Genomic DNA, 26264 nt, shown 5'->3' on the forward strand with positions numbered 1-26264 from the left:
CTACTTCACGGGTCTCTTCTTATAGTATTCGTTTTTCTTATCTTCGAAAAATTATTATAAAGGCATCTTACGGTTTTGTATTCTACACGTCATATACTTTTAGTTTTAAACAGATTCCACTTTCTTTTCGCTTTTCCCCATCCGTTTCTCCAAAGTCTCCCACATCAAACCAAGGCGATCGGCCTTTAACAATTATAGTCTTTTCCATCAGTGGACACAATATCATATTCACTTTTACTCACCCTATTATATATGGTCATAAGGAAATCAACATACATAGAGCCCAACCAACGTTGTTTATTTTTACCACAAGGAATATTGATAGCATCATTTATATTCTTCGCAACTTCGATAAATATAAAGTTTATTTTCTTCACCACTGCGTGTTTCTGCAGAGGTAATCTAAAATCAATAAGTTTGTGTATTGGAGATGTAGTGTATTTCTCTTCAACATATATATCAGATACAGTGTTATCCATACCATCACTTAAAACTAGGTCCAACGTATGCCCAGTCAAAGTAGTTGCACAATCAACATTATTCACCAATTGATGTGATTCTGATAATTCTTTAGATGCTGACGCATCATGATTTGATGCGTCACCCATTCAAAGGTTGAAGTCTCCACAAAGAAATTTATATTTTCCATGCTAATCATCTCAATGAGTAATATGAATTAATCGAAAAAAATATAGTATTTTTTCCTGGAGATTTGTAAACTGTTAGAATATTTATGTTTGTGTGCATAAAGTTTATTTCTATATACTAAAAACTTGTTTCACTAGTTCTTTTTATCAGATTTAATGTACACGTTCCTTACTTCTCTTGTCGTTTAACTGTTTTCTTCTTTTTATTTACCACTGTGTTAATTTTCCCTGCTGAAGCCCTTGGGCTGCTTTTTCAGCTATTATAAACTTGCCATAGACGACCACACCTTTCGAAGAGGGTATCCTGTCACGAAAACTAGACCTATATTTCCTGAATAACGTGCAGTTGATTTAATATTGTTTCAAATAAAGATCGATAATAAGAATTTATTACATGATTTGCTTTTCTGGAGTTTTACATATATTTAAAATTCATATACGAGAAAATCGTGACATCATACCATTCCAGCGATTTAACATTCATTAGGGGGTTAGGCAATGACGTCATTGACCACCTGATCCTACATTTAGAAATTGCATCATAGATTAGGTTGAATGTAGTTTAGGGATGCAATTGTAAAAATGTTGCTAAAATTTCTTATAGGATTTATTTCACTTACGTAGCTGATATCATGTGATGTTAATTAAAGTTAGTTAAACTGTTATTGATATGTGCAATGTTTTTGTTTATGATTATTATTATTTGGAAGCGTTTCATTCACGGCTTTTAGAAAATAAGCGTATTTAGCTGCTATTTTTACATGATAACATAAAAGATGGTGAACTTTATGATATAAAAGATTGACAGAAAAAGGATATTTAAACTTCTGAATCAGTTATTCAACCTAATATTTATAATAAAAGTAAAATTCCTAACGTAACGTAACCAAGGTATTAACCAAACCTTGTTATTCGTACATCAAACTCAAAGTTCTTAGTTCTCTGTAAACTTTGTAAACAACCTGTCAAGCACCCGGCTTGTCTGCAATTGAAGGTGAGATAGTTTTAAATGTATAAGCAATTTAGTTATATGATTTGTTATGATAACATTTAATGTATTGGAGATCACAGTGTACTGTAGACAGTGATGTATTAACCCGTGACCGGACCCCCAAGGCTTCGAGGTTCTCTGGGCCCCTCGACAGCACCTGACGGGCCTCCGGTACTATTACTAAATGCAATAAATGGTTTGTAGGGACTAAAATACTGTTATTTAATGTATTTTGTGATGCTTTTAGTGTTTTTAAGTATTACAGTATCAACCAAATTTGGATACTATATATTTTTTCCTTTGTATCATATATTGGTATTATTTTACTGTATTACAGGGCAATGTAACCTAGGAAAAAAAATACTTTTTCTACAGGAAAATTACGCTCTCTTTGAAGGGCTATATTGCGTAGCAAAACATAGTCCGGTTTAGGTCAGAGCATTAACCAATAAATCATTTGCTTAATTGGTATTTGTTTTCAAGAACACACTCTCCATTTACATGAGAATTATGCAGTCCTGCAGCTCTCCTCTTCTTGTACAGTAATTAGGAGGTTCTTTGTATGTGGGAAAGCAAAAAAGGTCTAAGATGTGTTGAGCAAGGGGGGAGGGGTTCAAAAAACTAGTCTAGTTTCCTCACTAAACGACCTGGAACTGACATCGTCAACATAGTCAACTACAGAAGTTTGTGATGCCAGCGTCAATTAAGTAACTAGATATTTATATTAATGTTATGATGAAGACTGCTATGAAGGACTCAACTCGATAGAAAATGGGATGGAAAATCATGTTTTAGATGCGTACAGAAGTCTTGCAAACAATACTTTATGTTTATTTTTTTACTATGTTTCATTATTGTTATTCGATTTCAATTACGGTAACTTGTTAATACGATGATTGGTGTGTTTAAGTTAGACAGCTTCTCTTATTTACCCCTTTTCTGTAATCTCCTACCCAAAACCCCTTATTTCCCACAGTGGAACCACATTATTGTAGTGATCAAGGGCCCTCTGTATCTCTAGATCTGATTTTTTGAGAAAACACTCTATTTAAGCAAGAATAAATATATTTTCATATCGGTTGTCCAAGTATGGTTGAAACTAATTTTACCTGTATTTGATAATGATTTCTGGCGGAAATCCAGTTCTTTAATTAACGAGATATATGCATGATGATGGTCATGACCCATAATGCCCATATTTTCAACCCTACCGATAAGAATACGGCCGTCTAAGTGTGGTCACAGGGCTGTGTTAGCTCCCACAGGGTAATTAGGTAATGACACGGTTTGTGGGTTAGGTTAGGTGATGTTCTATGCATGTGGGATGCCCTGTCTGTTGTTATACAAAGGCTCCAAATGAACACTACAGAATACTGTAGTGTTCATTTGGAGCCTTTTAGTTCTGCCGTAGCTTGCTTCCCTCACAGATGAATATTGTTTCATTGTTCCTATGTCCTGGGAAGTAAAATATTTTGCTACTTGTATTAGCCTGAAGGGCAATGATTTTAGCGTTATCTATCTAACTTATCTCTTAGTTCATTTATATAAACTTGACAAAGGGGTGGATACTTATTTAACAAAAGGGTGAGTTGTAGCCTTGCGCTCCAGCATCTGTTTGAACTTGGACTTGGCTTCCATTTCTCATTATCAGATTAATTATCGAACACACGTTTCTACCCTGAACTTTCCTCATTAACATGATCATTAGAATAAGAACTGTAATAACCAAGAAGTTTAGATTATAAAACGTTGAGCTGTTTATGCTGTTCAAACAAATAACGTACAACAGAAGCACCACCTGTCAGTGTTTGGTGCTACTATAGCGTGAGGTCTACCACACTATAGCGTGAGATCTACCTCCCGTTAGTACTATAGCGTGAGGTCTACTACTGAATTATTCATCCCTCATAGATAAAACACATTTCATACATTTGTTTAAGCAATACACACTTAATTTAAACATATCTTACAAAAGACTTAAATAGATAATCGGATTTTTAATTACATTAAAAAAAGGAAAAAAGGTAAAAATAAACACGTTATCATATATTTCCATACATTTATTCTAGCGATACACTCTTCGTACATCAAACATGTTATCATATATTTCCATAAAGTTATTCTAACGATACACTCTTCGTACATCAAACATGTTATCATATATTTCCATAAAGTTATTTTAGCGATACACTCTTCGTACATCAAACATGTTATCATATTATTTCCATACTTCTGGAGCAGCTGACGACCAACACCTCGCATTGTTTTCAGAATCATCGTTTTAGCGTCCACCCACGATCGCTTAATTGATATCTCTTTTAGGCCGAGGGAAAAACTGGTTTAGGAGCTCCATTTGCTTCCTTTTATATGGGCAGGTCACGTGGACAGGTCACGTTTTTGATGGATTTGGGCAGTTCACATGTTCGGTGGTTAGATATGGGACTCTGGGACGCTGGTCACGCGGTAGACCTCACCCTCCACCTGGGTAGGCGACATATGGCGGTAGACCTCACGCTATAGTAGCACCCAGTGTTTTTATCCGAACTACTTGGTGGTCTGTGCTAAGATGACAAATGGAGCATAATGGGAATGTTTCATTAAAATCGGTAACTTCGTTAATAGAAGACTCTACCAGTAGTAAATATGATTCAAAATAGCATATTTTGCAAAAATTTATTCAATTACACCTGTATGCGAGTTCCAATGTTCTAACTAATAGTGAAATATTTTTTGATAAAACCTAAATATGTATCAATGTATATTCAATTATGTTGGTTCATATCTTCTTACAAATATTATATATTTTTCAATATTTAACTTAGCCGGTGATTATAATAGCTGCAACTCTGTTGCTCGACAGAAAACTCTAAGGTAAAATTCGCCAGCGATCGCTACACAGGTTGCGGGTGTGCCCAACAGCGCCATCTGTCGTCCAGATACCCAGTACTCAATGTAAACAAAGAACTCAATTTTCTCTCTGTCGTGCTCCCGACAAGACGTGCTTTTTCGCTGTTGCTAAACTGGATTTGTTTTCACAACTAATTGGTGAAGTACACTATTCTAGTTTTGAGCTTTCGCTATGCAGGTGTTTTATCTTCATCTTAAATCTTGAACTCGTTTTGGATAGATTTAATTATGGTGACAAAGAGAGTATGGACTTTCTTTCACTTTTAAATGGCCGACCCTTCCCTTAGCGGAAGTGTGTTTAGGCTTTTAGTAATTATATCACGTTATAGATTTTCCTCTATATATTTTATATCTCTCCGCCTTTATTAGGCCTCTTCGATTAACTTTCCATTTATTATAAACATATAAAAATAATTTTAATGTTTTGTTTATATAGACCTTTCCTGAGAGTAGGCGGTTCTAACTTGGAAACCGAAGTTAATCAACGTTGAGCCCTTTATATCGTAATTAGCTTTTAAAGAGCTAAGGATTTAAAACTTTTTAAATGTAATATTTTATGAAAGAATTTCTTTGATAGTCTTCGTACTGTTTTCAAAGATGAACTAACGTTTAGTTTATTTATGCTACGCAGTCGTTGACGTTCAGGACGTTCAACGTGCGCTCTATCGTTACGATAGAGAGAGAGTGTATCACGGTTTCACTTTGCAGTAAGAGTAAATCGATTCTGACGTTTTGTTCATTCTTTCTTAGCTTAAATGTTTTAAATTCTATTTTAAAGGAACTTTTTATTTGAAAAACCTTTCAGTTTTTTCCTTTAGTCAAATAACATGTTTTTTTGACGAAATATAATTGGGCTCTTCTCTTAGGTGCGAAATCAAGAGAGAAAGAGAGAGAGAGATAGAGACGGAGGGAGAGAGAGGAGAGAAAACGTTCCGTTCAAGCGGGTAACGTTGTTCTCGTGTTACTCTCGTCCCTAGTCGCTGTACGGGGAGGAAGGATAAAACGTTTTAGTTTTTTATTCTCGTCCCCAGGCTATGTGCGGTGAGAGATTGAAAACGTAGTTATATGAACTAGTGTTTAGTCTCTTTCCCAGCCACTGATTTTTTTATCTTTAAATATGTTTTCTGTTTTTTGCTTGTATTAATGAGCTTGCATTATACGACTGATTTCGCAATTACTACCTTTTAATGAAGGGTAGAATTGCGTGTTTCAGGTAGAAATCAGTAAAAATTTCAGTGAAATAAGTGCAAAACAGAAAATCGAAGTGATAAAGTGATATGCGCAAAGTGTTACAGTGTTGCGTCCGAGGGTTCGTCTGTTCGTGCCTGTCGTTCACCTAGTCCGGGACCTCTTACATGCTCCCAAGCCCAGGGGAGAAGTAATGTTAAACGACTTATGGGTTCGAGAGGCCTTGACCAACGAACAGACGTTTTCCCTCTATGGTATTGGGTGTATCTTACCAAGATCTCCCCTACCATAAGACGAGAGAGACGTTGTTTCTCCTCGTCATCCGAAGGCTTTTCGCATAGAAACCTGTCACAAGGTTTCGAAGCCCTTAAGCGAAAGTCAGTCCTTTCAGGACAGGTCCAGCATCCTGGTTACAACCTTTAGGACAGCTCTGACCCTATGCAGTCATCGGATAACTGCTCGCCACCTAACAAAAGCGTAACTCAGACTCCGAGAGTCTTTTTTTGTAGGCAAAGTGTTGCGGTCACAGACGTTACCCTCGTCTCTTACCACAACCATTTCCGTTGATCCTTAATGGGTTGAATGGCAAGACATGCAGTATATGCTTGCCTCCCTTATGGAAGACTATTCTGCCGATTAGTCCGTTGAGTCTAGCCGTTTATCTCATCGATATCCTGGCTTTCAGCCAACCTAACGTTCCTTTGTGCTTACTGTTGACGTTGGCGTAGCTTAGTGACGTCAGTCAGGTTGTTTAGAACCACACTCGATGCGGTCTCGTGTGGTTTTTCAGCCGCATTTGGACGTTAGGCCACTTGCTGAGGCTCCTGTTGACGTTCAAGACGTTCACTAACAATCGGAGTTGACTTGTTTTGAAGCTGTGCGTCAACCTCCGCATTCTAGAGTTGTTTTGACTGCTCAGTCTAGGCAGTCAAAGCAGTCTCGAGTGGACGCTGTGCGTCCTCACGCACCTGTTGTGGTTGACAGTTCAGTTGTTGACAGTTCACAGACTGTCAAGCAGTTACATGACGTTGCGTTCTGGTCCGCTACTAATGCACCAGTGAGTGTGGACTCTGCTTGTAAAGCATTGCCACCACGGTAGGTCTCTCCCTTGCTTGAGACTCAGCTTTTATCGGACAAGGTTCCTGTAGATGAGGAAGTTGCTGTTCCCCCTCCTACTGATATTCCCTTGAGGACTCTGTCAGATGGAGAGGAGCCTAAAGCTGCTTAGCCTCCTATGGACTTTAATTAAATCATGATGATTTTTTTTCTAAGGATCTTTGTCCGGATCTTTTTGTAACTGCTACTCCTCGTTCGCCTAAACGTCAGAGCTTACACTAGGCCTAGCTGCTTCGAAGCCGTTGTTTTTAAGCTAGTGCTCTCTACTCTCTTAGAGAGCTTTACGTTGGCTAGGCGACTGGTTTTTCACCAGGAGTTTGGGGGATACAGCCTTTGCTTTCCCTTCTTTTAAACTGGTTTATAGAGCGAGAGTCTGATATGACACGAGAGAAGTTCTCGGCTTGGGAGTTCATGCCTCTGCCCAGATAGACTTCTCAATTCTCGTAGACTCTCCCTGGCGCCTGGCCAGGAGACGCTCCAAGTTGTTTACAGGTCAACTTCACAGCTGTTTTCGAGCCTTTGAAGTTTTGCTGTACAATTATGTCACGCATAACAAGGCTTTCAGGGATGGTAAACGGTACCGCCTCAGTCGCTAACCCCGTCTGTTGCCACACCTGCTCCCGTAGACCCTAAATGGGCTTTGCTGCAAGACATGCAGTCCAAGCTTGCGTCCTTGATAGAGGACTTTAATGCGGAGAAGGTTGCTACCGAACCTTCTGGCCAACAACCTTCCAACCGGTCGGTTGTGCGCCCTGTTGACGCTGAGGTAACCTACTCGCGTCTGCCAGTTGAGGTGGTTCCTCCACCGATGCGACCCAGTGTGGGTTGCCAGCCGCACGTTGACGTTAAGCGACGCTCGGAGGTGGTTGTTGACGTTCAGGACGTTCAACAACCAGCAGAGGTGACTTGTTTTGACGCAGTGCGTCAACCTCAGCAACCCGGTAGGGTGTTGACTGCACAACCCAGACGGTCTAGACAGTCTCGGGTTGACGCTGTGCTTCCTCGCGCACCCATGGTTGTTGACAGTTCACAGATTGTGCAGCAGTTCCATGATATTGCGTCCGGCTCCGTCACGCATCCACCAGTGCGACCGGACTCAGCGAGCCAGACGTTGCCCACTCCGTTGCCGTTTCCTCATCAGTTTTCGGATGAGGAACCCTCTGATGAGGACGTTGCTGAACAACAAGACGATCAGCCCCCAGAATAGATCAAGCCCTGCTATCCATCCAGAAGATGCTGAAGAAGGAACACTGCTCAGTCAGGCTGTGGATGAGTCTGGTAGGGACGCTGTCATCCGTGGAACAATTTGTGTCACTAGGAAGACTACACCTCCGTCCTCTTCAATACCATCTAGCTTTTCACTGGAAAAAGGACAAGACGCTAGAAGCGGTCTCGATCCCGGTTTCCGAAAAGATAAAGTCTTGTCTGACTTGGTGGAAGGACAATATCAACCTAAGAGAGGGTCTTCCCCTGGCTGTTCAGACTCCCAACCCCGTTCTCTTCTCGGACGCATCGGACGTGGGCTGGGGCGCGACACTAGACGGTCGGGAATGCTCAGGACTGTGGAACTCGAGTCAGAGGAGCATGCATATCAACTGCAAGGAGCTGTTGGCAGTACATCTGGCCTTGAAAAGCTTCAAGTCTCTCCTTCGAGGCAAAGTGGTGGAAGTTAACTCGGACATCACCACGGCCTTGGCGTACATCTCCAAACAAGGAGGTACCCACTCACTGACGTTGTACGAGATCACAAGGGACCTGCTCATCTGGTCAAAAGGTCAAGACATCTCCCTAGTAACGAGGTTCATCCAAGGCGACTTGAACGTCATAGCAGATTGTCTCAGTCGGAAAGGGCAAGTAATTCCAACCGAATGGACCCTCCACAAGGATGTGTGCAAGAGACTTTGGGCCACTTGGGGTAAAACCATCCATAGATCTCTTTGCAACCTCGCTGACCAAGAGGCTTCCAATCTATTGCTCTCCAGTCCCGGACCCAGCAGCAATACATATAGATGCTTTCCTCCTAGATTGGTCACATCTGGATCTCTACGCATTCCCACCGTTCAAGATTGTCAACAAGGTACTGCAGAAGTTCGCCTCTCACGAAGGGACAAGGTTGACGTTAGTTGCTTCCCTCTGGCCCGCGAGAGAATGGTTCACCGAGATACTTCGATGGTTAGAAGACGTTCCCAGTAGTCTTCCTCTAAGGGTAGACCTTCTACGTCAGCCACACGTAAAGAAGGTACTCCAAAGCCTCCACGCTCTTCGTCTGACTGCCTTCAGACTATCGAAAGACTCTCGAGAGCTAGAGGCTTTTCGAAGGAAGCAGAGCTTCTTCCATTAGAGTACCAATCGAAGTGGGAAGTCTTCCGAGACTGGTGTAAGTCAGTTTCTGTATCCTCGACCAGTACCTCTGTAGCTCAAATAGCTGTTTTTCTCTTATACCTGAGAAAAGGACGATCCCTTTCAGCTCCCACTATCAAGGGCTACAGAAGCATGTTGGCATCGGTCTTCCGGCATAGAGGCTTAGATCTTTCCAAACATAAAGATTTGCAAGACCTCCTTAAGTCTTTTGAGACCACCAAGGAGCGTCGTTTGGCTACCCCTGGATGGAATTTAGACGTGGTACAGTACTAAGATTCTTCATATCAGACAGGTTGGAGCCGTTACAATCAGCCTCCCTGAAAGATCTCACTCTTAAGACTCTTTTCCTGGTATGCTTAGCCTCGGCTAAAAGAGTCAGTGAGATTCATGCCTTCAGCAAGAACATAGGATTTTCGTCAGAAAAAGCCACTTGTTCGCTACAACTTGGTTTTCTAGCCAAAAATGAGCTGCCTTCTCGGCCTTTGCCTAAATCTTTTGATATCCCCAGCTTATCGGAGATCGTAGGCAATGAACTAGAAAGAGTCTTATGCCCTGTTAGAGCTCTTAAGTTCTATTTAAAGTGTACTAAACCTTTACAAGGCCAATCTGAAGCTTTATGGTGTTCAGTTAAGAAACCATCCTTGCCTTTGTCAAAGAATGCTTGGTCAGACTTTATCAGATTGTTAATACGAGAAGCTCATTCACATCTGAGTGAGGAAGACCGAACTTTGCTTAAGGTGAAGACGCACGAAGTTAGAGCTGTAACAACTTCCGTGGCCTTTAAGCAAAATATTTCTCTGCAAAGTATAATGGATGCAACCTATTGGAGAAGCAAGTCAGTGTTCGCGTCATTTTACTTGAAAGATGTCCAGTCTCTTTACAAGAACTGCTACACACTGGGACCATTCGTAGCAGCGAGTGCAGTAGTGGGTGAGGGCTCAACCACTACAATTCCCTAATTCCATAACCTTTTTAATCTTTCTCTTGAAATGTTTTTATTGTTGTTTTTGGGTTGTCCGGAAGGCTAAGAAGCCTTTCGCATCCTGGTTGATTTGGCGGGTGGTCAAAGTCATTTCTTGAGAAGCGCCTAGATTAGGGGTTTTTATGAGGTCCTGTTGTATGGGTTGCAACCCTTGATACTTCAGATCGTAGGGGTCGATCAGCATCCTAAGAGGATCGCGAGGCTCCGTAAGGAAGACGTACTTAAAAAGGCAGAGTAATTGTTCAAGTCGACTTCCTTACCAGGTACCTATTTATTTTGTTTTTGTTATTTTGATAACTTCTAAAATGAAATAAAAATTCTTAGCTCATAATAATGTAAACATATTTTGCTGGTCTCTACCCACCCCCCTGGGTGTGAATCAGCTATTATAATCACCGGCTAAGTTAAATATTGAAAAATGTTATTTTTATAATAAAATAAATTTTTGAATATACTTACCCGGTGATTATAAATTAAAGGACCCTCCCTTCCTCCCCAATAGAGACGCAGTGGGACGAGGAGAAAATTGAGTTCTTTGTTTACATTGAGTACTGGGTATCTGGACGACAGATGGCGCTGTTGGGCACACCCGCAACCTGTGTAGCGATCGCTGGCGAATTTTACCTTAGAGTTTTCTGTCGAGCAACAGAGTTGCAGCTATTATAATCACCGGGTAAGTATATTCAAAAATTTATTTTATTATAAAAATAACATATAGTAAAGTAAAACCTTTTAATGCTATGGGTCATTAATTCAGAATTAGGGTTTGCTTTGACAAAATTTAGTGTTATCAGTACCCTGATGCCAATCAAAGTTGTGTGTATGTACAATGAGTAAGTGCATGGCATCCCAATTTAGATTACCTCTAGGTTAAGTTAAGTTAATTACCTTTGCCAACGAAGTTGGGAGGAGATTATGCCTTTGCCCCTGTTTGTTTGTCTGTGAACAATTTCCTGGCCACAATTTTACTCATATAGTAGTGAAGCTTTCAGGGATTATTTGTTATGTTGAGATGTTGAAGTGTTTCAATTTTGTAAGTCTTAGGTCAAAGATAATGTCAAGGTCGAGCGAAAGGTCAACTGAATTGACCCTAACCTCGAGAAATAAGATGCTGTGGCAGAGCTTTGCACTCTCATAGTGCTTTTCTAGTTAGTGTTGTGTTTGATTTCTGTGGATAGGTGTTTTATGCAATATTAGTTAGGAGACAAACTAATAACTAAAGTGAGTTCTTCAAACAGTTTTTGGTAAATATCTGATGCTTTGATTTCAAGCCAGATATATGAACTGTATCTTTTTCTTAATCACTATCTTGTGGTTTCTCCATTTCTGACCATGATTATTAAGGCAAACCACCTTTTCATGAGTACCCCCATATACAAATTAGGGGGAAATCACATTGAGAAACCAGTGCTTTAGTTTGGGGAATTGCAGAAACTAGTGATTTGTAGTAGTAGTAATAATAATGGTCAGAAATTCATATTAAACACAAGATAACCAGTTGGAAAATTATACAGCTCATGTAAGTGGCTTGTAATTAAAGTACCATAGTTATCTTTCTCATACTGGTTCCTCCTAAGCCCTCCTTACTTCCTCCTCACCATTCAACGTCAACATGAGTTCACACCATCCCAGTCGTGACACTCTTATCATCTCTAATCTTTGCTATGCTTGCCATTCATTTTATTTCATAATTTTCTAATCTTTTGACCATTGATAATCCAGCTCAGTATTCTCATCTTTGTTCTATCAGGCTTTGCTTCCTCCATCTTGAAGACCACATTTCCGATCCATACATTAACCCTTTTACCCCCAAAGGACGTACTGGTACGTTTCACAAAACTCATCCCTTTACCCCCATGGACGTACCAGTACGTCCTTGCAAAAAACTGCTATTTAAATTTTTTTTTGCATATTTTTGATAATTTTTTGAGAAACTTCAGGCATTTTCCAAGAGAATGAGACCAACCTGACCTCTCTATGATGAAAATTAAGGCTGTTAGAGCCATTTAAAAAGAATATACTGCAAAATGTGCTTGAAAAAAAATAACCCCTGGGTGTTAAGGGTTGGAAATTTCCAAATAGCCTGTGGGTAAAAGGGTTAACACTGCTCTTATTACTCTGCTGTATATCTTGGCTTCTAGTTTGATTGACATTTTCTTATCACATACCACTCACACTACATCCCTTCACTTTCCCATTTTCTTATCACATACCATTCCTGCTACATCTCTCCACTTCCCCCAAACAGCTTTTATTCTATTCTCAACTTCAGCTTCACATCCTCTCTCCGGACTTTTAGTAGATCCTAAGTATCAGAAATGTTCTACCTGTTTTATAACCGAGCTCCTACTTTCATGCATAGCTATCCTGTCACTACCTTCCACACTGCTCATCATACCTTCAGTCATATCTACATTTGCTTTCAATCCACCTCTCTCCAAAGTCTCTTGCCTCTCTACCACCCTTCTCTGTAAGTGTTCCTCATTTTCAGCAGTAATCACCAAATCATCTGCATATAGCAACTCCCACAACTCTTCCTTTTGGATCTTTTCACTTAACACATCCAAGACTAGCACAATTAAAAGCGGGCTTAGTGCTTGGTGTAATCCAACACTAATTTCAAAGGTTTGTTTCCCCAACAGCTGTTATTACTTGACTCCTGGTTCTTTTTTACATCTTCTCTATCATTCTAACATATTTCTCCAAGATTCTCCTCTTCCTCAAGCACCAAAACATCACTTGTCTTGGTTTCCTATCATAAACCGTTTGTAAATCTATAAAAGCACAGAAGATCTTCTGGTTTCCCTCTAGCCTCTTTTCGTGTAGCTGCCTTACTATAGAGATGGCATTCACATTCCTTTCACCCCCCTGAATCCATATTACTGTTTCCCAATCTTTACAATCTCTCATCTAGAACCCTCTCAAAAACTTTCAAACCATAGTGTTAGTTTAATTTCCCTGTAGTTACTGAAGTCAAAGACATCTCATTTCTCCTTGAATAGAAATATGTATATATATATATATATATATATATATATATATATATATATATATATATATATATATATATATATATATATATACTGTATATATGTGTGGTGTGTGTGTGTCTACGTATATATATATATATATATATATATATATATATATATATATATATATATATATATATATATATATATATATATATATCTATATATATATATATATATATATATATATATATATATATATATATATATATATATATATATATATATACATATTAAATATAAATATATATAAATATATATATATATAAAATATATATATATATATATATATATATATATATATATATATATATATATATACATACATATTAAATATAAATATATATAAATATATATATATATAAAATATATATATATATTTTTGGGCTCAAGCCATGGCGTCCTGATGGAAGGTTCCTGTTTGGTAGCTTCCTTGGGTATAAGACTACTAAGATATTCCCAGAGAATTTAACCACAGGTTATCACAGAATTCTAACTTCTGGAGCGAGTATCTCAAAGGTTTCCCTTTAAGACATCGTAATACAACAGGGGACACGCATGTCTGGTCGTGCCACATAGCTATCTCCACCCCGAACAGAGTTAACGCTTCGGTGTGTAAGGGCTGAGAATAGCTGGGAGCCGTTCCACAGCTAATCTCACTCGTGGCTACTACTGATACTCGAGACGTAAACAAACGGACGCCATTGCTCTAATGACGTCACGCGCGTCTTTATCCTTTGTTTAGTAGCTGCCCTACTGAGACGGATTTTCCCTTGTGTGAACTTTATCGCTTTGCATCTTCGCTATGTCGTTACCTTCAGCCTCGCCTTCTTCTGGAAAGTTGAGTACAAGGTTCCAGTATTGTTTAATTAAGCTCTGGCCGTAAAGTAAATATTATTTCGCGAAATAATTGATGTTTTGTGGCAGAGCTGTGCCTCTACCGGACCCGCCATTTTATGGCGTCGTTGTTGTTTTGCATGTTCTATTTAGTTAGCCACAACAACGCTTCCGGCCTTATATACTAATCGAATACATTAGTTTATTTAGTCTTCATAGCTAGGAACTTTTATATCGTGTTTAGACGCTTTTTATCGGTCATCGATTGACCTCATACCAGTCGGCTACTATAGCCCCCAGGCCAGGAGCCTATATACAAGTGTTCATGCATGATTTATCAGTGATCCTAGACTAAGTTATGAAGATAGTGGCATTATTATTTTACAATACTTTTGACTAGTGATGCAAATGTTTTCGCCTTCAGGGACCATATAGGGGATAGGCTAGTCAGTGATTCTTACTAGCCTAACCTAACCTTAGGACCCCTATATGCTTCCTTCATCCCCTGCCTTGGCATTCCCTCTAATTAGCCTTGATCCCTTTTCTGAGTAAAGGGATTTATTGTCTAATAGAGTATTATATCGCCTCTCAGTCCTCCCTAAAGGAATGAACCCCCTTTAGGATTGCGTCTGAGAGTGAGGTTAGGCTAGCCTACCTCTATGGCTAGGATAGTCTACGACTTTCCTGCGATAGCGATACGTCTTCTTCCTTGCCTAGTTCAGGACTTTTAGCCTTGATCTAGGTCGGGTTAGGAAGGTTTCTCTGTTCCATGCTGAAACTGTACTCTTGCACCGTTTTAGCCGATCAGCCTAATCTTAGGTTAGGGAGTGTCCTCCCTTCCCTTTGTGGCCGCTCTGGTACAGAAACCCTTCCTGGGAAGACCCCTCTCTTCTCCCTCCCCACCTATCTCTCGTATAGCCTAGCCTATGCTTAGGTTAGTTTATACTCATCTGTCCCCTGTCCTACAACTCCTCCTTAGGGTGGAAGAGTAGGGCTACCCGAGCTTCCTTGTGCAGTCCGCTCTGGTACATATACCTTCATAGTGTCCTATAAGGTTAGTTCCTAGTGTAGCTCTGCATAGGGGAGTCTCCCCCCCCCCCTCTTGGGTGTTCCCTAGTCCTCCCTTGGGCTACCTGCTCCCGGTCCCTAGTGACCCCTGCTTATGGATGATAGAGCCTGTCTCTATCATGGGTACACCCCCTCAGGGAGGGGGAGGGATGTCTGGAACCCTGAAGGTACTTCCTGCATCCTTCCCCCCCTCCCCCTGTCTCTCTATCTATCCGGGTGCCGGTCTCTTGCCGCCTCTTCTGCCGGCAATACCTGCCTCCCTCTTGGTGACTTCCCTACCCTTGCCGCCAGCCCCCCGTGTACCGAGGGACTGCCGGCTGCCGCCGGCTACTACCGGCAGCTCTCCTACTCCTATCTAATCGTCCGCTTGCCGGTCGATCTCCGGAGTGCCGGCATATACTGCCGGCAACCCGATACTACCTGTACCATCCTTACCCCAGTCACCAATCCGGCATCCTCCGGCTGCCGGAGCTGCCGCTCCCTGCCGGCGTGCCGCCGTTGTGCCGGCGGCCGCCATCCTGGTATCTAACTGACTTTGCAAATTGTCTGTTCTAGTGCCAGAATCTATGCTGGAGCGAGCTCCGGCGTGCCGGCGGCTTGCCGGATGCCCCGGAGGCGTCAAGAATACTTGCACCCCCTCTCTGTAGCTATCATAAGACTAAGATAGCCCTACCTGGCAAATAGATAAGCTGCTTTGCTTCTAAGATCAGTACCTAGTACTGCTCTATTAGTGATCATGCTGTCTCTTTGCATTCTTCTATTTCCAGCATGCTATGTGCATCTTAGCACGGCTGGTTGCCAGAAGCAGTTTCCCTTAATGAGACCTTCTGGCTCTTATCTGGGAACCGAATGAATTCGATCCCAACCTTGTCCTTGGCTTTCCATGGAGTTCCAATATAATGGGAATCCTAGGAAACTATATCCAATGATCTCGGTCATTTGGATTATCCCAGGACCAAGCCTATGGTAACCAGCCGGGCGAGATGCATGGAGCGTGTTCTCCTTTACTGTTTCACTCTCTATGCATCACACCTTCTGTAAGTTAAAATTAATGATTAATATTAACTTAATTTAAGAGCCATTCCTATGACTCCCCCATACTCATTTTCTCTTTCTTCCACAGGAGGAGCAGATGAAGTGCGATTTCGCATACTGTGCTGTGAAACGCTCCCAGTTTTACGGACATACGGCGTGCAGGACTCACGCCCCTTGCTCAGACAAGAAAGGGGATTGGAAGTTCTGGAATCCACTGGAATGTACGGTCTGCCAGGCCTACCTAGTTGAGGCCTTCCATAACCCTCCCTCAGCGGAGGTTAGAGACATTGCTCGTGAGAAACTGCGCAAGTGGGTGCGTGGTTTTCAGAGAAATGCTACTGGACCGTACCTGGCCACCGAAGAACTGAGGTCCCTGTTGTTCCCTAAGGCCTCCCCTGACTCAGTGGTTCCAAAGGAAGCAATCCCCACTGTCCAAATTACGGTGGAACCTGATGTGGTCATGGCTCAGTCCATGCACGAGTGTCGCCTAGATTCCGAGGAGGATGAACAGATCTCTGACGTCTCGGAAGACACGGAGAAGACGCTTATGGCTCAAGGAGCCGAAGAGGACGAAGACAAGGTGGAATACACCGAGTCGGAGATTGGAGCTACTCCCTCGTCCATCCCTCCGCCTACTCCTACACCGACGGATGTGTCCATCCCGTCTACCTCCTCGACCCCGGATCCTTCCTCTTCTACCCAAGAACTGATCCGACTGATTAGAGCTGTCATGGACGACAGACTGAAGGAGAACCAGGAGTCCATCAGGTCTATGATTGGATCCAGAGAACCGAAGAAGATCTCGGTCAAGGATCTCCCAGCTTGCTCTCATGCCAACCCGTGGAGGTATGCAGAGCATATGGTTATTGCGACCGGCAGGATCTTTGTTAGTGACAAAATCGGCACGGTCCTGTTGGAAGATGTGGAATTCTTCCCAAGCTTCGAGGCCTACCCGGACTGTTACGTCCGGCTTCGTTCCGAACCTGCCTCGAAGGAGGAGACCGAACCTAAAGAAGAGATAGTGTTCGATCTCGCAAAGGCCCAGGCTATGCTAGCTTCCGCATTTAAGAGCAGGGGCTTTACCTGCTCTAAGCTTCCTGCCTTGAGCAAGAAGCATCCTACTTATGTCGCACCCGACACTGCGATTCTTCCATTTTTGGAAAAGGCCTTGGCTGCATGCCTTAAAGCGGCGGAAGAAGGAAAACCCTGCCCTGCACTGGAGGAGTGCAGACCCTTCTCCATCGTGACACCCCCTGACACTAGACAATGGAAAGATGTCCAACATACTTTCGTTGTGGGTAGGCTCGATCCTGACGTCGCCGGACGTCAGTTTAATGAAGACCTCCCTAAGCTCAATGATCACCTCCTTCGCCGGGAACAAGACACGAAGGAGAGGCTTGCAGCGTCTCTTTCTCATCAAGTCCAACTTGAAGTTATGGCCTGTGACACAGCAGTACCCGATCACTACATGGTACTGGCCAAATCCCACTTACTCACGGTAATGAAGGACTTGTACCATTTCATAAAGGCTCGTAGAGCCTGTCGTGAATTCGTGTTTGTCGGTGCCACCGTGAAACACGAACCCCGGAGGCTGATTTCCTCCAACATCTGGGGAAAGCACCTGTTTCCTTCTGACCTTGTCAAGGAAATAACGGACAGAGCCGCCACGGAGAATAGGAACCTTCTCCACAAGTGGGGCATGTCCAGGAAAAGGAAAACCTCTCAGGACGATGGACCTCAGCCTAAGAGGAAACCTCAGAAGCCGAAACCCCAGCAACGTCAACAAAGACGTCAGTTTCCGGGACCCGCTACCTCCCAAGTGGTTGCCCAACCACAACAGACCTTTCAATTGGTCCCCCAACCGGTGTTGTCACAGTCACCGGTCTTCACCCCTGCCTTTGAGCAGCCATCCACTACCTTTCATGCCAGAGGTAGAGGCTCGTCCAGGGGTGCAAGCAGAGACGCCTCTCGTCGTCCCTCCAGAGGTAGAGGAGGAAAGGGAGCTAGCGGCCGAGGCAACAAGTCCTCGGGACACCAGAAGCAATGAAGTGCTTCCGGTGGGAGGAAGACTCCGCCAATTCCAGGATCGTTGGACCTTCGATCCTTGGGCACACAGCATCATCAAGAACGGTCTAGGCTGGAGTTGGGTGCAACCACCCCCAATCTTCCAGCGGTTCTTCCAACAATCGACCCCCATTCTGGAAGAATATGTTCTAGACCTCTTGAACAAGAAGGTGATAAGGAAGGTAAAGTCCACCAGGTTCCAAGGGAGACTGTTTTGCGTTCCCAAGAAGGACTCAGACAAGCTCAGAGTCATTCTGGACTTATCCCCCCTCAACAAGTTCATAGAGAACAACAAATTCAAGATGCTGACGCTTCAACAAATAAGGACCCTTCTGCCTCAAGGTTCCTACACGGTCTCTATAGACCTGGCGGATGCCTATTGGCACATTCCAATGAACCATCACGCTTCCTCCTACCTAGGATTTCGACTCCAAAGGAAAAGCTACGCCTTCCGGGCCATGCCATTCGGCCTCAATGTGGCCCCTCGGATCTTCACAAAGCTGGCGGATGCCATAGTACAACAGCTCCGCCTAAGAAACGTCCAGGTGATGGCCTACCTCGACGACTGGCTAGTCTGGGCTCCATCGCCCGAAGAGTGTACAAAGTCTTGCGACGAAGTTACCCAGTACCTAGAACACCTGGGATTCAAGATCAACGAGAAGAAATCTCGCCTCTCTCCGGCTCAGAAGTTTCAGTGGCTGGGAATCCACTGGAATCTTCAGTCACACCGCCTTTCCATCCCCCAGAAGAAAAGGAAGGAAATAGCAGGGTCTGTCAAGCGACTACTGAAATCCAAACGCATTTCAAGACGACAGCAGGAACGAGTTCTAGGCTCTCTACAATTCGCCTCAGTGACAAACCCAGTGCTTCGTGCACAGCTAAAGGATGCCGCGGGAGTCTGGAGACGATCGGCATCCATCGCTCGAAGAGACCTCAAGAGACGGCTTCCAAACAGACTTCGACGCCTCCTAAAGCCGTGGTCGGAAGCAATGGCCCTGAAAAGGTCCATTCCTCTCCAACACCCTCCTCCTTCACTCAACATCCACACGGATGCCTCACTGGAGGGCTGGGGAGGTCACTCCCACCTGAAACAAGCTCAAGGGACCTGGTCTCCACTATTCAAGACGTTCCACATAAACATCTTGGAGGCCATGGCGGTCCTTCTTACTCTGAAGAAGCTATCCCCGCCGCCCTCGATCCACATCCGTCTAACCCTAGACAACTCGGTGGTAGTTCGTTGTCTCAATCGCCAGGGCTCAAGATCGCCCCAGATAAATCAGGTGCTTCTCCCAATCTTCCGTCTGGCGGAGAAGAAGAAGTGGCACCTGTCTGCAGTTCACCTACAAGGATTCCGCAACGTGACAGCGGATGCTCTATCTCGGACAAACCCGATAGAGTCGGAATGGTCTCTAGACGCAAGATCATTCTCCTTCATCTCTCATCAAGTCCCAGAACTTCAGATAGATCTCTTTGCAACGAGCGACAACAATCAACTTCCTCTGTACGTAGCCCCGTACGAGGACCCCAAAGCAGAAGCGGTGGACGCCATGTCACTGGACTGGAACAGATGGTCGAAGATATACCTGTTCCCTCCCACCAACCTTCTGTTGAAAGTCCTCTCCAAACTGAGAACCTTCAAAGGGACAGCGGCCCTAGTGGCTCCCAAGTGGCCCCGGAGCAACTGGTACCCCCTGGTCCTGGAGCTGCAGCCCAAGCTGATCCCTCTCCCGGGCCCAGTTCTCTCTCAACAAGTACAGAAGTCGACTGTCTTCGCTTCATCATCGAAAATCAAGGACCTTCATCTCATGATTTTCTCTCCCTTGCCGCAAAGAAGAGGTTTGGGATCTCGAAGAAAAGTCTAGACTTCCTAGAGGAATACAAGACCGAATCCACGAGACGGCAATATGAATCATCCTGGAGGAAATGGGTCTCCTTTGTTAAAGCAAAAAATCCTAAAGAAATCACCATTGATTTCTGTATGTCCTTCTTCATTCACCTTCATGGACAAGGATTAGCAGCCAATACGATTTCAACCTGCAAATCGGCTTTGACTAGACCAATTCTATATGCTTTCCAAATTGATCTGTCCAGCGACATCTTTAACAAACTGCCGAAAGCATGTGCTCGCCTACGCCCAGCACCCCCTCCGAAACCGATCTCCTGGTCACTAGACAAGGTGCTCCATTTCGCCTCCAACTTGGACAATGATTCATGCCCCCTCAAGGATCTGACTCAGAAAGTTATATTTTTATTTGCTCTCGCCTCGGGAGCTCGAGTCAGCGAAATAGTGGCATTATCAAGAGAAGAGGGACACATCCTGTTTGCTGATTCAGGAGAAGTGACCCTCTCCCCTGATCCGACGTTTCTCGCCAAAAATGAATTACCCACCAAAAGATGGGGCCCTTGGAGAATATGCCCCCTGAAGGAGGATGTCTCTCTATGTCCAGTAGAGAGCCTCAAGGTCTATCTTCGCAGAACTTCAAACTTTGGTGGAGGCCAACTCTTCAAAGGAGAAACATCGGGCAGCGACCTGTCACTGAAACAATTAAGAGCGAAAATCACCTACTTCATTCGCAGAGCGGATCCGAACAGTACACCCGCTGGTCATGATCCTAGAAAAGTGGCATCTTCTCTGAACTTCTTTCAGAGCATGGACTTTGAGAGCCTTAAAAACTTTACGGGCTGGAAGTCCTCGCGAGTTTTCTTTAAACATTATGCGAAACAAGTGCACGAAATCAAACATTTTGTGGTAGCCGCAGGTAGTGTTATGAAACCTGCACCTAACTCTGCGTAGAACAGTGAGTTACTTGGGACTCTAACTCTTCGGGTGCCTATGTTGACCCTCGAGTGATTCATAGTGATGTCTAAAAACACTTAGTGCTTTTATAACTGTTCTTATCCCAGGTGAAATGTCATAGTGTTACACAAGTGCCGCATGCCTTGAGCATGATGTGTTATTTAAAGACTTGCGTTCCTCGAGAACGAGTACCTACTAATCCTGAAATTCCCTTTCAGATTCAAGAGCAAGCCTTTATTTCTATGTACATTATTATTACTGTAAATGAACTTTACTTTTGCTGTAAATTATTTAATTTCTGCATTGTGAAATAAAATTTCTATTTTATTACTTATGCGTCTCTTTCAGCTCCTACTTACTATGAAATACATACTGTCATAGTTTTATTTATTCCTCCTTTCTTATGGTCATGAAGAATTTAAGATGTCTATTCCTAAATTATATTCACCTTGCCTCAGTAAGGTTCCTACACGAATACTTACTTCTGATAATCAGGAGATGAACTCTACACACAGTGCCCAACCACCACTGGCCTACTTCAGAATGTTCCTATACAAATATCAAACATTCTGCTTCATCTCTAAGCTCTTAAAAGTTCTTCTGTCAAGATGAATAGCCCTTCAATACCACTTTGACGTCGGCATAGCCCATGGGAACTTCCTACCAATGGGGGGCAGGATATTTCGTTCCTATGGTTCTTACCTAAGATTACTTTGCTGTTTTGTCAATGCCTAGGCACTTAACTCTGGGGGAAAATCTACCACGATACATTGATTCTCTGGTACTCTTCCATCAGGACGCCATGGCTTGAGCCCAAAAAACGGATTTTGAGCGAAGCGAAAAATCTATTTTTGGGTGAGATAGCCATGGCGTCCTGATGGACCCTCCCTACTACTTCGTTCAGTTTGCTCCCACCCTACACAATTGTATCATGGTGATGGGCAGCAACTGGCGCCAGGATAAAGACGCGCGTGACGTCATTAGAGCAATGGCGTCCGTTTGTTTACGTCTCGAGTATCAGTAGTAGCCACGAGTGAGATTAGCTGTGGAACGGCTCCCAGCTATTCTCAGCCCTTACACACCGAAGCGTTAACTCTGTTCGGGGTGGAGATAGCTATGTGGCACGACCAGACATGCGTGTCCCCTGTTGTATTACGATGTCTTAAAGGGAAACCTTTGAGATACTCGCTCCAGAAGTTAGAATTCTGTGATAACCTGTGGTTAAATTCTCTGGGAATATCTTAGTAGTCTTATACCCAAGGAAGCTACCAAACAGGAACCTTCCATCAGGACGCCATGGCTATCTCACCCAAAAATAGATTTTTCGCTTCGCTCAAAATCCGTTATATATATATATATATATATATATATATATATATATATATATATTTATTTATTTATTTATATATATACTGTATATAAATACAGTGTATATATATATATATATATATATATATATATATATATATATATATATATATATATATATATATATATATATATACGTGTACCGACTTTTTGTCCGATGTCACTTCGTCCGACGACAGTTCGTCTACGTCTTTTTGTCCAATGTATTTTCGTCCAATGGACTTTTGGTCCAACGACATTTGGTCCAATTTTGAACTGTTTCAAGCCATAAAAGAAAAAAGAAAAACCCTAGCCAATTCATGACTTCCTAAACAGAAAATTAAACCTTATAAGGACTTTCTCCCTTGTAGTTTATAATAATATAATAATTAACTGCCAAACTCTAAAGTATAGGAGTGAAATTGGTGCATATGCCGCATTCTCCAAAAATCTGTTTTCCTCGTTGACTCATATCCAGTTACTAATCTTTTGAGACGTTCGGTGATTTTTTGATATTGTGAACAAGAATTTGACGGATCTCCTCGAAGTATGAGAGTTATATTACCTTGAATAAATCCTTCTTCTTCCTTCAAGGTTTCGATAGATTTCCAAATGTTCAAATGTGCTCTACCCCCTGAACGTTTTACTTTTCTTTTCTTCTTCGTTGATTGTTTGAACTTTGCCAGTTCGGGATGGGCAGATTCAGAAACTAAAGTACTAAACTTGCAGCACACTGTATATATAGTATACTAAAGAGAGATAAGGAGAGAGAGAGAGTGTTAAGCATGACTAATGGAGTAATTAGAAAATGAGCATATTACTTTATCACAAAAGCCAATAAGGTATAAACCTGTAACAGAGAAGTGAAGCAAACGGTAATAACAATCTCTTCAAACATTTGTTTTTTTTTAGAAATTGGACCAAATGTCGTTGGACCAAAAGTCCATCGGACGAAAAGACATTGGACCAAAAGACTTGGACGAAGTGTCGTCGGACGAAGTGACATCGGACATAAAGACCAGCCACCATATATATAATGTATCCTCATGGATTTTATAATGCATAGAACAGTTGGAGATGGTGGAGAAAGATTGGTCTAGATTGGTATAATAGGAAGTTAGCTGACCTACAGTATGCTGATGATGCTGTCCTTATTAGCAGAACACCACAGGATTTGCAATCCTTGCTTACCAGAATGGATGAAATATGAGAGGAGGATGGACTCTGGATAAATAGAAGAAAGGCAAAGATGATGAGATCATAATGTGCAATGGAAGATGAAATATCATTGGAAGGAGAAAAGATTAATGAGGTAGAATCATTTAAATATTTAGGAACTATGATTTCTAATACAGGGTCTTTAGAATTGGAGTTTAATGAAAGATTGAAAAAGTAAATAAGACAATGGCTAGGGTAAATGAAATTCGGAAAACAAATCGGCAGAAAATACACTCAATAATCAGGCTTTATATCAGTTTAGTGAGATCAGTGTTACTGTATGGACAGGAGTTGTTGTATGACAATGAAACAATATCCAAGAGTTTTAGTAGATTTGAGAACAAAGCCGTCAGAAGAATATTGGGAGTTAAATGGCAGGACAGGATTAGAAATGAAACTATAAGAGAGATTATTCGAGTGCCATATGTGGATGAGATAATGATGAGGGGTAGATGGAGATGGTTTGGGCATGCTCTTTGCACTCCCCAAGAGAGATTAGTTCACCAGACTTTCAACTGGGCTCCTTAAGCCACTAGTAGAGTTGGAAGACCCAGACCTACATGGCTGAGGACTATGAAGTGAAGTAGGGAATGATGAATGGAGAAGTACTGATTTAAAAACTTAAGATAGAGACAACTGGTGAAATCTAACTGAGGCTCTTTGTGTCAATAGGCGTGTTAGGATATATATATATATATATATATATATATATATATATATATATATATATATATATATATATATATATATATATATATATATATATATATATATATATATATATATATATATACTGTATATATATATATATATATATATATATATATATATATATATATATATATATATATATATATATATATATATATATATACATACAGTATACAGGTATATTTAGTTTTATAATTATGTGATTTATGAAAATTAAAAATGAAAGTCTTGTGTATTAAGATTGCTTAGTTTTTCTTTTTGAATTGTGGAATTGCAAATTATTATTTTTCTCTTTTATTATCAGATGGCTTCCGAAGAATCCAAAAAGTTTGTTCCCGAGCGTCCTCCTCCACCTTCTAATCTGACTAATAGTTCATTAGATTCTCAAGAAGAAGAGTTTTCAAAAGTTTACAAGGAATCTTACAAGTATATTGACCTTGGAATCACCTTAGTTACAGAAGGAAATCATGTTCAAGTAAGTTTATGATGAATTATGTACAGTAATTTGAATAAATTGAGTTAATCCTCATAATATTACATTTTTTATTGTACTGTATAAGAGTTTTTATTTGGTTTTCCACTTAATAAAAAAATTCTCATCTTCCTCGTTTGTTTCTACGCGAGTAGAAACTTTTGTCCTTTGATTAGGCAATTCTAGTGCAGCTGGAACTCGGCCATTTAAGTTTCAATGACGTGTCGGGAGTTACGGCCAAGTAGCAGGGAAATCCTGTCCCAGTACTGGTACACTGATCAGTCACTTTGTTTCTGGCCACCGACTAGCACAGACGTGCTGTCGGCGCTCATACAAACTTGGCTTTTACCAAGTTGTTTTCCTCGTTCTTTTCTGGTTGAATGTGTATGCCTGATGCCTAAGGCGGACATGCAAACCTGCCCGGGGGTGACGAGTAAATATGTCACTTTCATGAGTAGCAGAGAGATTGATCTTCATTCTTTGTGCCCTTCATGTCAGAGGCATGTTTACGCTTTAAATTCCCTCTGTGAGGAATGTAAGGAATGGTTACGGTCCCAGATGCAGGTGTATGGCAGGAGAAAGAAGAGGGCTAAATGTGATTTGTTCCAACACGGTTACTTACCTAGAACTACCTTCGTAGGAGTTACTGGTTAACTCTACCTAACCGACCAGCTTTTTATATAGTTTACCCCCCTCTTCCCGTTTTCTATGGGGTCAACCTCTGGCAGTGTGGTACGTGCCCTGAGGCGACCCCGGTGTCAGGCAGCGTGCTAGCTCAGGTCGAATCGCCAGTAAGTTTCTGGTCGCGACGCGATAAACATCTCGCCGCCCTCTCTCTTACCTTGCGACCCTTTGTGTCCCCTGATCCTTTGTGCTTACCGCGTGTTACCCACGTGTTTCAATTTCACTTTCCCGTTACATCCTCGTGTCTCTTGGTGTGTTAGCTTTGTGTTATGGAGCATCCTCGTCGTTGCCCTGGGCCTGTGGCTGGGAAGTCTTGCGGGGCTTTCCTCTTCAAGCCTGAGGTTGATCCCCACTCCTTGTGCTCCACGTGTAGGGGGAAAGCGTGTTCCCCTACCTCTACATGCCCGGAGTGTGCTAATTGGACTGAGATCCAGTGGGTATTCTTCGGGACGAAGAAGAAGAAGGCAGCTAAGAAGATGCCTAAGGATTCCAGCATTTCTTCGCCTGTAGGTTCGCCAGATGACTCGGCAGACCGTAGCGCCCGTCCTTCTTCCCCTACCCAGCGTAGGGGACGAGGTAAGTCCGTTGCGGGGAAGAGGCCCATTGCCCTTCCTCAAGAGTCTGATATTCCTGTGGGGGAAGTGTCCAGTGTGGGGCAGGTATGTGTGGGGCAGGTATGTGTGGGGCCTGAGTGTAGTGCAGAAGTGTGGGTAGGAGACGAGGGCCTGGTGCCCGCAGGTCCCGTCGCCTCGGAAGATCCAATGTGGGGTAGGCCAAGTGCCGATACTTCCCCTGCCTCGTGGCGTG

The 26264-nt window shown here is 42.3% G+C and overlaps 1 protein-coding gene across 3 annotated transcripts in view; it reads left to right on the top strand.

Moving 5' to 3' along the window:
* Nucleotides 1–26264, top strand: part of spartin — a 230757-nt gene that overhangs the window by 44797 nt on the left and 159696 nt on the right. For 2 of the 3 annotated variants that reach the window (XM_068360865.1, XM_068360866.1), the window contains one exon: nucleotides 24606–24776. In XM_068360865.1, the coding sequence (XP_068216966.1) occupies nucleotides 24606–24776 (171 nt within the window). Of the gene's footprint in view, nucleotides 1–1525; nucleotides 1642–24605; nucleotides 24777–26264 lie in introns of those variants that run through there. The other variant, XM_068360864.1, reaches the window with a different exon arrangement.

The sequence above is a fragment of the Palaemon carinicauda genome, chromosome 37, assembly GCF_036898095.1.
Source record: "Palaemon carinicauda isolate YSFRI2023 chromosome 37, ASM3689809v2, whole genome shotgun sequence".
Taxonomy (NCBI): Eukaryota; Metazoa; Arthropoda; class Malacostraca; order Decapoda; family Palaemonidae; genus Palaemon; species Palaemon carinicauda.